Source organism: Sarcophilus harrisii, chromosome 5 (assembly GCF_902635505.1).
Source record: "Sarcophilus harrisii chromosome 5, mSarHar1.11, whole genome shotgun sequence".
NCBI classification, from domain to species: Eukaryota; Metazoa; Chordata; class Mammalia; order Dasyuromorphia; family Dasyuridae; genus Sarcophilus; species Sarcophilus harrisii.
This window is the reverse complement of record NC_045430.1, coordinates 269,209,551-269,225,415: the sequence shown is the minus strand read 5'-3', so window position 1 is coordinate 269,225,415 and position 15,865 is coordinate 269,209,551. Positions and strand designations below refer to the sequence as shown.

The window sequence follows — 15,865 nt, the reverse complement described above, 5'->3', positions numbered from 1 at the left end:
GTTTTCTTATGGTCCCGTCATTCCCGAGTTTCTTCTCTAACCATATAATCATGGCTTCTCTCCATCAGGAAACCAGACATTTGGAAAACCACTATTGGGCCCACAAGAATCTTTGGAACATCTCAATAACTGCCCACAAGGAGGTACCTGTGTCTTTGAACACCTTCCCTTACCTCAGTGCGGTCAAATGTTAATCTATATCTCTTGGTACATTCAAGTGGTCAGTACATGTACAAATGATTTCTAGTAGAATATGAATTTCTTTTTTTTAAAAAAACATAATGCCTCTGAAAATTCTACAGTTGCTGGTTGTACAGAGCATAATAAGAAGACTCCATAGCTATTGTCAACAGTGATCAAAGACTCACGGCTTCTTCTAGGAGAGATGGGTCCCGGCACCATCTTGGTCTTGCCGCCACATCTGACTGGCCCTTTGTCCTTCAAGCACTTGTATCCTTGGAAATATGAATTCTTTGCCTTGTTCTGTTTTTTTTTTTTTTTCTTGGAGCCCATAACACTACACTACACTATGACTAATTTAAGACAGTTCATAAAACTAATTTATACTCTTGGGTTTGATCTTTAAAACATTTTTATTCCCTCTCCCAATAATCAGATTACTTCTTTTCTTTTCTACCTCATGCCTACTGCATGCAGGAAAAAAGAGAAGTAGCAAAACAAAATCTTTGTGACAAATATGAAGAGTAAATCAACATAAATTCTCTCCATTGGCTATGTCTGAAGTATTCTGTCTGCAGCTGCACACGAGAATGTCATTTCTTTATAGGAGGGTGGGGATGGGAAAGGAATATTTGTCATCATCAAAAATTATTACTGCATCGATCAGAATTCTAAAGACTTTCAAAAGTGTTCATTTTTACAATATTATCATGGTACAAATTGCGCTCCTCATTATCCCACCTTAGTCTGAACAAGTTTTCCTTTCCATTGTTGGGGCAAAGGTTAACAAAGGGAAAGCTAGTTCTGAAACCTCAGGGGCAGAGTTCCCTAAAGATTTCCAGAATATCTGGACTGACTTGCAGTTCCACAACAGGGCATCAATGGGCCCACTGTCCTGTGGACTCTCCAACACCTACTATTTCCATTTTTTGGGTCTATTTTGCCAACGTGATGGTTCTGAGGTGGAATCTCAGAGTTGCTTTAATTTGCATTTCTCATTTCTCACTGGTAATCTGGAATATTTTTTCATACAGCTACTGATAAGGCCTTAAACGGGCAAGTAAAGGAGGGACTGGAGACCTGGGGAGTTGAGAAAGCTAAACTCAACGTGAATAGTTCCTGCAGAGGGTCCAGGCAATGACGCAGCCCCAGAGAGAGGCAACGGATGGACACAGGAACTCTGGGTCAAACTGGGCCAGAGAGGAGGGCCTGGCAAGGCAGAGATTCACAAGATGGGGGACCCAACCTGGAGGCTGCCCTTCGAAAAGATGACTATCCCCAGCACATAGTAGTAATTAACTGAACACAGGGAAGACACAACGCCGAGGGAAATGGCTTCTCCTTCTCACTTCTCCTTTCTGAGGCAGCACCAGCACTAACCAGGCCAGGAGTGGGCAGTCTGAATGTCTGCCTCAGCTCACTGGTCTACAGGAACAATCCAGCCCAGCCCAGCCAGGGCCTGAGAGCAGCTTAACCCTGACAAGCAAGGGAGTTCTGGGATGCTTTCACACAGACTGCGTCTCCTAAAGCCCAAATCTTTATCCGGATCAAACCATTTCCAAGCCGTTTTTATTGCAGATGTCAGCTGATAGCTCACTAGGGAGAGGAAGGGTTAAGTGAGGCCTGTGGTACAACCAAGAGCCAGAGACCCTCCTGGATTCCAAATGGCAACCTCAGCCTGCGTGAATGCGGCTTCCCCAAACTGATGGCCGGGTTAGAGGCCCCTCTGAGCCTCGGCTTGCTGCTTTATAAAGCAGGGTACTGGATTAGAGGCCCCCCAAACCCTTTTCCACTGAAGATTGCTCCTGGGTGACCTGGGTCTCTCTGGGTCTCGTTCCTCCCACTGTGGCCCAGGAATAATGACATGGTACCACTTCCCTGAGTTCTAAGGACTACTTAGGTCTTCAGAATCCCTGGTACCTCCAATGGTCAATCGCAGAAGGACAAGAGCCGTCCAAAGCCCTGAACGTCCGCTTTGCTGCTGCCTGTCAGGGCTGGGTACAGGACTCTGCTCTGGGGAACCCCCAGGCTCTGGCTTTTCTGTTCCTCGCTCCCCAGCTCAGTCTGGGGCTTGCACACTGGCACTTCTTAAAGGCTTCATCTGTTCATACAGCTATAAACCTGGCAGGGGCCTGGGGTCTGACCCGGGGCCGGGCCTGCAGAGGTTAGAGCCATCTCTCGCCAGGCAGACCCCACAGTGGTGGCTGAAGAGGCTTTAGGATGCTGGAGGGGGCCTGGCCCACAACCAAATGGGGGAGCCCCACTGGCCTGGGCCCTCTTGGGATTCTAGAAGAAAAGGTTCTGTGAACTCCAAGGGGCCAGGCTCCTGTCTACATTTGTAAATGTAATGCCACTGATGGATGCAGTGAGAAAAACGCCTCCTCAGGCTGCCCCGGCACCTGGGCTAGACCACGGTTCTCAGGCCCAGACCCCCGTTCCCATGGCCTGGCATCAGGGCGTGCTCCGGTACCCTCAGGCCCACCGAGCCGAGCTTGCCGTGGACACCGGCCTGTTGGCGATGGCTTCCCCAGCCACGATCCAAGGCCCTTCTGGTCACGACTTCTGAGGTACTGTAGGGCTGGCTGGATGGTGGCTGAGCCGCCGGCCAGTCCCTCTGGGACCTGATTCCCACGTGGCAGGGCCTGAAGGGGCTCCCACAAGGAGGGCTCCCATGGTTTCCCAGTGGAAGGCACAGCACCCAGAGAGAGCCCAGGCCTTCCACAGCCACGTGACTTTCCCCAAACGCCCTGGTCTCCAGGTCCCTAACGCAGGGCTCTCTCCATGGCCTTGTTCTCGTGTTGGGGTCCCCCCGAGCCTGGCTGCTGGAGACCGGCACGGCGGGCTTCTTTCTGAGCCAGCAGATCAGATCTAAGAGGGAGGCCATCCTGGGCTGCAATGCCCCCTGGTCCTTTGGGCTCTTTCAAGTCACCGAGAATGTTGAAATCAATTTAAAAAGGGAAAAAAGCATCACCAAGAAAGTATTTACTGTCTAGGGCTGAGCTCTAAAGGTCGTGGTGAGCCGATGTTCTGGAGCATTTGGAAATGCCCTTTACAAAGCCAACAAGTCTCTTATCCTCCTCTCTCTTCTTTAAAAATTCACCTCATTTGTCAGCACGCACCTGAGAGACCCATATCGCAGCCGAAGTGATATTTAAAAAGGAAAAGGGAAAAACAGAGCGGCCAAAACAGGCTCTGTCCTAGGGGACACTTGGAATGGGAAATACTAAAAGTGACAAAGACTCAGCGCGGAGCCAGGGGAACCTAAGGGAAAACAGGCTGGCCGGGGTCAGAGTGGCCCAGGACTTCCCCTTCCCGTCTGTGAAATGGACAGTAGTGGGTGGTAATGAGACTCCGTGGGGTCCGGAGCCCTTTCCCCTTAAAAGTTCTGGATTTCTCATTTTTGAGACAGCTGCCTCTGTCCAGGCTGCCCCAGGCTGACTCAGCCGGCAAGCAAGCGCAGGGGAAGCCCAGGCTGTGGGGAACAGAGGGACACTGGTGCCGTGGCTTCTGGGGCCCCATGGCAGCCTCCTCTCCTCCCAGACACAAGCCCTGAAATGCTGCTCTCCGGCTATAACCCCTTCTCCCGGCTCTCAGCCAGGTTCCCGGGCTCTGTGTGCTCCCTTTGGAAGCAGCTCCTGGGGAAAGTCTGCACTGCGGCCACAGATCCTGCTGCCCCACCAGAGCAACCGCTTCATGAATGCTCTGGCTGGCTTCCCTCCCTGCCTCCCCTTCTTTCCTCCCAGCCCATGGTGGGCCCCAGAACCTGAACCCCGACCCATAAACCATGCCAGACAGCTGACGGCTGCTGCTCATTGGAAAGCACACATACGTTATCGGACCAGAAAAGAACCATTAAGGTCTCTTGGTCAAACCCTTTTCCCAATGAAGCCCCTACAAGAGCCCATGGCCGCTCACAACTGACTGAGCTGGTGGCCTGGGTTCCGCCATCCTTCCTGCAACCCCCACCCTTGTCCTTGGGTTTTTGCTGCTTCTCCTTTCCTGAACTGGCCAGAATTTTATAGCACGCCCTGGCTTTGCAGACCAAATGATGACAGAAATAATGAATTCGAGTGAATCTGAAAGCAACATAGAATGGACATCAAGGTTCCACAAAGACTAACGTAACGAGCTCTTGCTGCTGGAGGGGCGGCGAGATCTGGGTCTAACATAGGAACTTCTCCAGACTGGCGGCAGGAGTGGGGCTGGCTGGCTCTTGGCTCCATTTCTTTCCTTTCCCCGAGCCTCCTCTTACCTGCTGTTTGAGGGCTTCCAAAGACTCGAATTCCAGCTTGGCCAGCTTCACCTGGATCTCCTGCGGCTTGTCGGGGATGACGAAGGCCAGGACGAACTTTAGTGCCAGCAGCGCGTGCTGTGAACAAGAGAAAAGCGCACCTGGTGAGACGCCCACGGACCTGAGGGGACGAACGAGGCACCCGAGCTCTTGCCCATCCGGTCCTCAGCCTGCTCGGCTCCTCCCAGTCCCCGAAGCCTCAAAACTCCAGAAGGGGAGACCTCGGAGCTTTCTCCAGAGTCTGAAGGGTGTTGGTGGGAATGTGGAGGAGCTATTTCCTGCTCCCCCAAGGCAGAGTAGTGGGGACAGAGGGAAGAATGGAGAGGAGAGCTGGGTTTGGTCAGTGGAAGGATGGATGGAAAGATGTTTATCAGGCAACCATTGAGGGCCGAGCACCACATTAGGTGCCAGGGATAGAACTACGCAACAGAGACAGTTCCTGCCCTCGAGAAGCTTTCCTTCCCAGTGCAAAGCCTTCCGGGCTGGGCTGCCCCCAGGGAAATGGGCCACCTCAGGAAGGAGCTCCCTTTCACCCCACACATTCACCCAGAGCCTGGGCCTCAGAGCCTGCCTAGGAGGGATGGTTGCTCTGGTACAAGAAGAACTAGGCGGCCTCCAAGGTCCCTGCCAACCCAGAAATCCTTTAATGGGACCCTTTACTCAGACACAGGAGACTCATTCAGCACATCCAATGTTCCTCCTTCACTTGGTTCATTAAAATCCATTTTGTGTATGACTCATGTGACGTGTTGCTTCTTAATCTTTTATAGAGATGAATCTTATTCAAAAAAGGTCTCAGAGAGTTTTCCTTTTATCTGAATATTCATTTATGCTCCTCCTCTTCCCACCCAGCAGAGTTCTGCTGCTCCCCCAAGCCTAGCCCAAGTCCTCTCTTCCCCAGGAAGATTTTCCCTTCCCCCCCATTTGGAAGCAGTCTCTCTCTTCTCTTTCCCCAGTGCCTCGGGGGCCGTGTGACTGTTGGCAGCCACTCCACTAACAGGTGCTTGGTAATAGTTGGTGTTGCACCAGATCCCTATCCCAGGGAGCAACGGCATCTTGGTGGCCCCAAACCACTGAACTACAAGCTCCATGCAAGCTGGCAGGTACCATGGCGGCCACACAGTCAAAGACTGAATGAGGAGACACAGTGCCCGGAATTCAAACCTCTGCTTACTGATCGCCTACCATGTTCCAGAAGGAAGTGCCAGGCTGGCCACGGTCAGGCTGCACTTGGAACACTGGATGTGGTGTTGGCTGCCATATTTTGTTTCCATTTTTATAAAACCCCAAACTTAGCACTGAGATTTTTTAACAGAGTAAATCCCAGATGTAAAAGTCTTCCTCTCCACCACTCACCCCATTAAATTCTGACTTGTAATAAAGAGAAACAAAGCCAGCTGAGCAAACGGGCAGAAGCAGAGGCCACAAGGGGCATATCCATAGGGCCCTTCTTCTGCACCGACCCCGACGCGGCCCAGCGCCATCCTCATAACCCTCCCGGTGTGGGGTGACTCTTGCTATCCCTGGTCCTCCTGCTGCTAATTTCATTCCCTGTCAGCTCTTAAGTCTCTCAGAGTTTCTCTGGACCCCCGACGGTCATCCTTCCCAATAGCACGAGAATTCACCGCACCCAGACGCCGGGTTTGTACAGTAATTACCCAAGGGCACCCTTGCTTTCGGCTGTTTGTTGTCTGCATGGTCGTGTTTTAGCGAGTGACGTTGCTAAGCAGCAATGTGAACAAAAGCTTTCAGGCTGACCAGGGGAAGGACTAGTGATGGAGGATTATGGAAGGAGGGAAGGGCCCAGTCTGAGAGTGGAGGCCTCAGTGGGCAGCAGGAAGACGCACTGGCCTCTGTTCCTCTGGACTCCCCGGGGAAGGCCCAGGAACAATGTGGCAGGCAGGGAGGGAGGGAGGATTTAAGCCAAGTTCCCTAATGATTAGAGTTACCCCAAAGTTAATGAGTAGCTTCAGAAGGCTCCCTGTCACTGAACGGAGATGCTGTGGGAGGGCCCTCCCCTCCCCATCATCCCCACCTGCTGTTCAGGGGCACACAGCATCCTGACATGCTCCTTTTCCCTGCATGTACCACGAGTCTTGCTGAGGGCAAGGACCACATCCCATAGGCTTTGTGTCCCCAAGGTACCTACTGCAGTTTCTTAATAAATGTCTGTGCCAATCCTGTGCAATATGCTTGATTCCCTCATACTGTGGGAAACCATGTCCTGTGCCCATGGAAACACCGGCTGTCCCTCCTCCCCACACACAGAGTGCCCGCCCAAGCGCCGTAGTCCCACCGAGCCCTGCTGCATTCTGACACAGGAAGTCCTAATAATCCCAGGGTTTCTCTTCCATTTGTGGAGCAGGACAAAGGCCGCTTTTGCTACAAACCCAGGAGCCCAGACAGAGCCTCTCCATCTCTGAGAGGCCCTTGTGAGCCGGGCCCGGCCCAGCTGAGAACAAAGCTGTGTCTGACAACATGGGACTGAGAAGAGGGACAGGCCCGACAGAAGGCTCTTTTAAGCAGGAATCATCATGGAAGGCACAGAAGGAGGCGGCGAGAAGGGGAGCCATGAGGGTCTCCGCGAAGGGATGGAGTAGTGAGGTCCCTGACTGAGAGCAAGAGGGGAAGGCCCACTGAGAGCAGCCTAGTCCTCGGCTGCAATGCACAAAGCACCATGAGCATCAACGCCAAGCGGATTTCTCCTGGGATCCAGATGAAATACTGAAGGAAATCAGATTCATGACAGGACAAGTAATTACCAAATTAGAACCCTTGAAAAAAGGCAGGAGCCCAGAGCAAAACAGGCATATTCCGAATTTGGGAAGTCTGTCGTGTGTGTTAAATAAGGCTCTGGAGTACATAGGGAGGGAAAAACAGAACTTATGTTTGAAGACCATCTCTGAAAAAGGAACTGGAAAAATACAAATCTAGGTGACTTAATCAGGGAAACAACTGAAAGTAAAGCCATAATTGAATGAAGTCTAATCAATGTGGAGTTACCAGAAATCCTATAAATTAAATCAGATCTAAAAGCTCCAGAGATAAAGAAGAAAAAACAAGGAAGATTTGAGGTAATTTACATGAGATAGGGGTTTATTCAGATACGGCTGTGGTCTGCTGCCTACTGGGGACCCTGCTGGAACTGGTCAGTTGAGAAACTTTCCATTCTCTTTCCTTCCCTCCCCCCCTTTCCCTTCTCTCCTTCCTTCTCTCCCTTTCTTTCTTCCCTCCCTTTTCTTTCCTTCCTTCCTTCCTTCCTTCCTTCCTTCCTTCCTTCCTTCCTTCCTTCCTTCCTTCCTTCCTTCCTTCCTTCCTTCCTTCCTTCCCTCCTTCCTTCCTTCCTTCCCTCCTTCCTTCTTTCCCTCCCTCCTTCCTTCTTTCCCTCCCTCCTTCCTTCCTTCCCTCCTTCTCTCCTTCCTTCCTTCTCTCCTTCTCTCCTCCCTTCCTTCCTTATTTCTTCTTTCCTTCCTCTCTTCCTCCTTCCCTCCCTCCCTCCCTTTTTTCATTCCTTCCTTTCTAAGTTGACAGGGAGGACCAAGATTACTGCTGCCTAATTTTGAGCATCATTCTACTCTCAAAGTAGGAGTGACCTCCTCTCTCAAGGCTCTGCCAACGGACTTCAAGCTGCAACAGATCCTACTGACTGAAACAGAAAGGGCCCAATGACCAATGGAGGATCAGCCTGGCTAAACTCTGTATGATCATCATCCTAAGACTGGTCAGCAGGTGATAAAACATCTTTGACACCGTAATTCATGAAATCACCTACTAGGTCATGAATGAAGCCTTACTTATGTAAGCAGAAAGAGCATCCACCCTCATCTTTTGAAACAATGAAGCAGATCCTGTCTAAGAGAAGAACATTTTAAAGACTAAAGGAAAGTTCTTTCTAGTAATGTCTGTAAACCAGAGAGAACCACTGATTTTTCTGATAGCTAAAATGTATATCTGTTTGATAGATCAAGGAAGGGGAAGGGTTCGGAGCACTCAGAGGAAGAGGAAGGGTTCGGAGCACTCACGGGACTCCATCCACCACACCCGTCAATCTCCCAGGACCATTTCTCTGGGATCTCAGCTTCCCAGAGTTGGAGTCACAATGATACCAGAAATCTCAGATTACTCAGACACAATCAGACACTGTCTCCTGACAATGATTCCTGCATGCCTGACAGATCGCTCAGTCACATGTTTTTTGGTTCTAATCAATAGCAGGAGAAGGCCCGGTTCTTCACAGGAACTCGGGCGGATTTAATTCATGAAATCTCAGCAAGCTCTACAGGCTCGCTGTGCTTCTGCTGGGAGCATCCCCACCAGAGAGAGGAGGTCCGAGAGGGGGGAAGGAATCATGACCCACTGTGTGCCCCAGAGAAGCGTCAGCGCTACAGCATTCCAGGCTCATCCCATCTCACGGAGAAGGGAAGCGGCTTGTCACTGAGACTGCCATCAGCGGGACCAGCCCTCCCACAGGAGGTGACGTGGCCTGGGGACAGAGCTCGGACTTGGAGTTGCTGAGGCGGTTGGAGTCCTGCCCCTGTTCCCAACTAGCTGTGTGATCTTCCACAACTGACATCTAAGTCTCTGGGACTCAAGTTTCCTCATCTGCAAAGTGGGGGATATTACCCACTTCATCTAGCTGTTGTGTGGATCAATGGAGATAGTGTATAAAAGTTGCTCTGTTAAGCACTTAGCACAGTGTCTAGCACATAGTAGGCACCTGATAAATGCCTGTGTTCTCCCTCCCTCCTTCCTTCCTAGTTTCTTTCCTTCTTTTTCTCTCTCCCTTCCCCCCTTCCTTCTTTTGTTCCTTTGTTGATCTGCAAAATGTGGACAGATTAGATACTGAATTCAGCACCATAATAAAATAAATCCAAATAAAAAATAAAACTCTTTTCCTAATTGCTACAAGCTAAAGCTTAACATCTAGGAAGTAGTTTCAGATTAAGCTAAGGTTAATACCTCACTTAACTAGAATACCCAAGAGATTAGAGAATTTGGATCAAATACATTTTCTACTTAATCAAAAGCTAAGTAGAAAACTTTTTATTTCAGTTCTTTATGAAAATGTCTGGAAGGTATTAAGATATTTTCTTGCTTTAGCCAGTATAGCACATTAACCTTAATTACATTGTTCTTTGATGATAGAAAATCTTTTTTTTTTTTTTAATTCTTAAATTTTAAATTCTTAAAAACTGGATTTTATGCTAGAGGCTCTGGTTTCAAACCTAGGCTCTGATACTTCATCTCACTATCTCTTTTAGTTAAGTCCCTTCACTCTGCAGGCCTCAGTTTCCTGATATGTAAAGCAGTTGGATTAGATGATCACTTACATATTCTTCTCAGGTCTTAATATTTTAAAAGATTTGCTCCTTTCAACAGTTCAGAAAAAGCAATTTAAGGTTCTGGTGTTTTTGTATGACGCAGGTTCTGGTGAATTTGTCACTCTATTGATTGGAGCTTCCGCAGGACTTATCTCACTCTCCAAAGAGAGGGACCCACCGGATGCTCGGAGCCCTCAATATCAGCCTGTGTCTGTTTGTATGGCCCATGGCTACATCCCACGTGTTCATTTTCACATCCAACTGTTCCAGCAATCTCATGAGACCCTCCTCCCCAGCTCACAGGTCACAGACTGATAACTAACAGGCCGAGTAGCCTCTCCAAGTCTTTCCACGACCCTCCTGGGCTTCTCTCAAACACATGCAGATGCCAGGCATGTGGGCAAGGACAGCTACAGATGCTCAGAGCTCCTGGGGCTCAGGATCCCCTGGCTGGGAAAGACCCTTGGAGCAGCCCCACACTCCCTCACGGCCACCTGGCTGGCCAGGCTCTGTCTCTCACATGAAGACGAAGAAGATAGAAAAGCAACCATCGGTGCTATTCCATTATTCCTGAAGGGGATTTCTTCTCGCCTTTTTTCTTGGCTAACTCTGGCTTTCCTGCCTGTAAGGCACAAGGCCAGGAACAGGAAGGTGTCAGAGCACAGATCTTTGGGGGGCCGTTAAGTGATGAGGAGTTGGTTCCCTTTTTAGGTCCTGAGCAGGGGGAAGATGAAAACTTACTGATTTTTATATGGAACATAAAAAGGCTAAATATGATTGATCAGGAGTTACAATACTTGCTGTAAGATCAGATTTTCTTTTTTATATTTCCTTTCTTTCCTCATATTAGGAGACTGTCTAGTCAACAGCTTAAGAGAATGTCTACAGCCTCAAAGGGACCCATCAAACGTGATCATTTGAAATCAAGAAAGCAAATCAATAAAAGACTAGATGAAGCAAAGTCAAGGCTGCAATATTCTACGCTTTGTTCTCTTAGAGGAAAGCTTCTCAATGGATAACTAGTGCAAACGATTATCTTCTTCATTAAATTTGATGACTTGTAACATTTTTAATTGGTCCAACAAGAAGTTTTCATTAAGAGAAATAGATGTTAAGTAATTTGGCTTTCTAGCACAGACGTGCTAAAAAGGAAAAATGGATCCCTGAAGACTAAGTTAAAGAAACTAATAAAAACAAACATTATTTCATTAAGAAGATGGTGTTATTGTTTACTATTGAGATAACAACTGCAATTTGAAATTACTTTTAATATCTTCTTGGACTTGGATGGAATTGTCTTAGCTGACAAACATATTTGGGCCTTTCTTATTTATAGAAATGTATATCTACACTAAAGATAAATCCAAGTTATTAAGGTAATTATATTCAAACACTAAACCAGATTCAATCCCCAAATGCTTCTCACATAGACAAGAGAGTTTGTTTAATCTGGTTGTAAGAGCTGTTTGTTTGATTACCTAGTGTAACTTTATGTTGACCAACTATTCCTACTACTATTTAGTATCCTGCCAGGAGGCTTTGGGAAGGCTGTTGATAACAGGGTGGCTCTGTAAGAGCAATTCCAAAAGTAAACTATCTATTTGTAGCAGCCTAATTGATGGATATCAGCTCAGAAAGGGGGAAATGATTGCCCAAGATCACACAGGGATGAAGTAGAGGGGCCAAGACTGTAATCCAGGCCCTCTGAATCTTTCTTACAGTGAGCTATCTCTGAACTAGAGATGACTTGGGAAATTTCAAGGACTTCCTCAGTCAAGAGTCAACAGAATTCCCTGTACTTGAAAAGATCTTTTTTATTTTAGTGGGTTATATAGAGTCAAGGCTTTCATGAGTCTGAGGACCTCAGTCACTTCCACCCGCCCCCACACTCTCTGTTCTGTGTAATTCTTGGTCATTTCTCCCCATAAGGCACAACTTGGACTACCCTATGTTGCCATGCTCTTTCTGAATGTGGATTCTCTGGTGGAAAATTTTTGAAGAAAAGCATTTAAGAAAGACAAAATAATTTGAGCAAATATGCCTAGTCGAGAAAAATAAATTCTGGCACCGGCCTTGTCCAGAATGTCTGATTCCTTCTGCCTCTGCCCATGAGGAGGTAGGCAGCACGGCTTGCCACTTCCATAACTATGCACGCTCATTGTGTTTAGATGCAATCTCAGCCTTAGGCAAAGGTCAACCACTGGATCCTCCCCATCTTTTAAAAGTTCTATATTTAGCCACATTAGGACAAACTCTGGGTGAGCTCCCTTCCTAATCTTCATGGAGAACTTCCATGCTTTAGGCTACTTGATTTTTCAACCCAAGTTGAGCTGTCCTTGGCCCTTCCCATTCCTCCCTCCTCTCATGGATCCCAGGCCCGTTGCCATGTCCTATCAATTCTGCCTCCACCCTGTATCTGTCGTCCTCTGCCCTCACACAAGCACGGCCTGGTCCAGGCTCTCACTGCGCTACTGCAATGGGATCGACACTTGACTGCCCGCCAATCCGTCCTCCACAGGGGCTGAGATGTTTCCGTGTCTATCCCACCCAAAGCCTCCCATTTAACCTTCAGAGGCTGGTGACGTCCAGTCTTACCAAGCCATTCTACATTATGTTCCATCATCTCCATACTCTATATTCCCACCAACAGTGTTACATAACATCCTGCCTTTGGCTTCTGTTCTGGAGCCCCTGCCCTCTTCAATCCACCTGTGGGTTACCTTTAATGCCTCCTCAGGTTCCTACACCAAGCTTTACTAGTGATAGTCAGAGCTCTACCGGCCCTAAATCAATTTATATGTACTCTAGAAAACTTTTGTATGGCTTATCTGCTACATGTTTATCCCGTTTCTACTGTGAAGGTGGAGTTTGGCTTTGTCTCTGTGCCCACAAAATAATTCACACTTACATTTATATACTTGCTGAAGGAACCGAACGGGACTGGATTGGACTGGATGCACGGCCTACTAAAAAAACCAAAAGGCAACATCCTCCTCCCTGGCGATGACATGGACTTACTTTGTGGTCAAAAGAAGCAGGTGCATGTACACTGGGCAAAGGAAATAGAGGCCGTTTCCAGAAGTACACATGCAAGCTTATTGAGGACCATCTGTACGGATTCTCCAACTCATTAATAATGAGAGAGATGCAAATGACAACAACATTCAAGTTCTATTTTACACCTAAGCACAAGACTGGCAAAGACCAGAATGGGAGAGTGTGGGGGGACTGGGCACCTTAGTGCATTCCTGCACTGTGGACACGTGCCCAAAAACCCTGCTTTTTAAACTGTGGCTCGTGGCCCAGTGTGGGGCCGTGTGACTGAATGTGGAGCCTGTGAAACGATGCTTTATTATTGGGACATGTCTGATGTGCGTACCTGTTTTATATACCTATGTATCCGGAGTCTCACAAAAATTTCTCAGGCCACGAGGGGCTGCGAGTGGGAAAAGTTTAAGAAGCCCTGATCTAGAAAACAGTGGGGAGTATTTAGCAACAGAACCAGACTTTATGTAACCTTTAACCCAATATTACTGATACTGGCTGTCATTCGGAAAAAGATTGAAAGGCCTGACATGTGCCAAAGTATTTACAGCAACGCTCTTTGGAACAGCAAGAAACAGAAAGGAACCCATCCACAGATGTCTCTGTACACATGCATGCACAGCCCTCGGATAAGTATCTCTTGGTTACGGAATGGTTAAACAGATTGTTACCTGTGACTTTAATATTACTGTGCAGTAAGAAATGGTCACCATGAAAAACTGAAAAACTTGGAAAACTGGGATGAGCTGCTGTGGACAGAAGGTCATACAGAAGAGAGTTTGAACCTGGTTTTAGCCACTTACTGGCTGTGGGATCCCAGGCAAGTCACTTGAATTCTGCCTTACATTCCTCATTTAAAAACCGGAGTTTGGACCCAAGGGTCGCCAGCATCCCTTCTGGCTCTAAATAAAGGATTCTGAGTGAAGTAAGCAGAACCAGGACAGAAAAGCACACGCTGCCCACAAGAATTATAAGGAAAGGGAAACTACAAGATCTGAGATGAACTGACCCATCATAACTTCCGAGCACCGAGAGTGAGATGTGACTCTTGCCTCTCAGCCTGTAGGGGACAGAGGTAGGGTATAAACTATGGGAGGGCAGCTGGGTGGTGCAGTGGGGAGAGCGCCGGGCACAGTCAGGAAGACACAGATTACAAATTCTGCCTTGGACACTTATTACCTGTGTGATCCCGGGCAGGTCACTTAACCCTGTTTGCCTCCGTTTCCTCCTCTCTAAAAGGGGCCGGAGAAGGAAATGGCCAGCCCTTCTTGGGCATCTCTGCTGAGAAACCCCCCAATGGGGCTATGAAGAGTCAGACTGAATAACAACAATGGAAGGTGCCGGTGGGGAGAGGAGAAAGAGTAATTAGGAAGTACTGGATGTAAAAAGATGTATATTTTAAAGCTGCATCTTTACAAGTTGAGAACACAGTTCCTGAGGGCTGGCCACATCATCTGAATGCTAAAAGCATGTTTGCCTAAAAGCCTATTTTGTGGAGAACCCAGCGGGGGGAGGCTCTCCCCCCCACGGGCAGGAGAGATGACACAGGGACAGTCCCCAGGTCTCTCCAGAGAACTCAGGAACTGACTGACCTGGCACAGGACTGCCCAGCATGGCGGGCACCAGAGAAGGGCCTGGGCTCTGAGCAGAGGAGACCTGCCCTGGCTGAAGAGAAATGGGGACGTACCGCTTCAGAGACCGCTCCATTCCAAGTGTTCACACGGACAACTGTTCCCGCTGCAGTCTGACTTGTGCTAGAGTTCTGAACTCATATGTCCAAATCAGCTTCAGCTACGCTTCCCTTGTCTTGGATACAGTGAGGCCATTTTGAAGTCCATGGGACAACCACCAACAGCAGTTAAAATGGATTAAAAGGACATCTTTGACATTCGCCACCTCCACGGCAGAGACATTTCCTTCTCCAGCTCATTTTACAGATGGGGAAACTGAGGCAGGCAGGGTGAGGTGACTGGCCCAGGGTCACCCAGCTAGGAAGTGCCTGAGGCCAGAATGGAACTGGGGACGAGTCTTGTTGGCTCTGTGGCCACCTTGGGGTGGGTGGCAATCCCCCTTGCCTTTAAACAAGTTGGCAACATGGCTGCTCTCCAGAGGAGTCTGGAAGCTTCCTTCCCCCAGACAAGGAGAGCCACACCCCAGGGCGCTTCCCCTTTCTGCGCAGCCAGGAGCCAAGTCTGGGACCAAGCAGGGCAACAACCTCCTTTTGGGTGTCAGGTAAGGTGGGCACCCTTGGGAAGGTCCCCTCTGTTTCTATCACCAACCCTCCCATTTCCCATACCATTTATTTCTGTGAGCCAATGTCCTTTTATAAGTAGGGACACAAATTCTAGATGAACCCATCGGTTCTGAGGGGAGCAGGTCCTTGATTTAATGCCGGACTCCCTGGCCGTTCAGAAGCACACGATGCACTGACGGACGCCGGAGACACAAAGGGGGCAGGCCTTGCAGCACCAGCAGCAGAATGGCTGGTCCCTGGGAGGCAGATTTCAGAGCATTAAAGAGGGAAGACCGACATTCATGGCTTTGTAAAGGTCCTCCCTTTCTCCTTCCCCCATGGAGGCTGGCCTCCTCGCCTCCAGCCATCCCCTCAGGCTTCCCAGGGGTCTCTGACAGTGTCCTGGCTCAGCACCCCCGCCCGCTGGAGCCCATCTCCATCTCTGGGCCTCCGCCCTGGCTAGCCAGCCCCTCTTCCTGGATCTTAGCTCCTTCTTAAACACAAGAGCTGCCTTCTTCCTTTAAAACACAGAAGAAGCACCCGGTGGCCGAGCAAAGCCCTTCCTGGCACGCACCCCACCTTCTTGGGCCCTTCCTTTAGCCAACTCATACACACCTATGTGGTATTTATTTTGTATTTCTTCTCTATCAGAGGCATCAAAAACCCAGCTAGAGAGCTGCCTGACCCAGATCAAAATGTAACTGGGAAACATGGCACAAAATAACCCTATTATAATAACATATTACTAGGTCAATACATGACGTGGGGAACCCTTATATTCACAGTAGCAGCCCC

The 15,865-nt window shown here is 48.8% G+C and overlaps 1 protein-coding gene across 3 annotated transcripts in view; it reads right to left on the bottom strand.

Moving 5' to 3' along the window:
* The window catches only part of ANO10 (anoctamin 10), a 153,786-nt gene that overhangs the window by 34,365 nt on the left and 103,556 nt on the right, over positions 1-15,865 (bottom strand). For all 3 annotated transcript variants that reach the window (XM_031940459.1, XM_031940460.1, XM_031940461.1), the window contains exon 12: positions 4,433-4,549. In XM_031940459.1, coding sequence (XP_031796319.1) covers positions 4,433-4,549 — 117 coding nt within the window. The remainder of the gene's footprint in view (positions 1-4,432; positions 4,550-15,865) is intronic.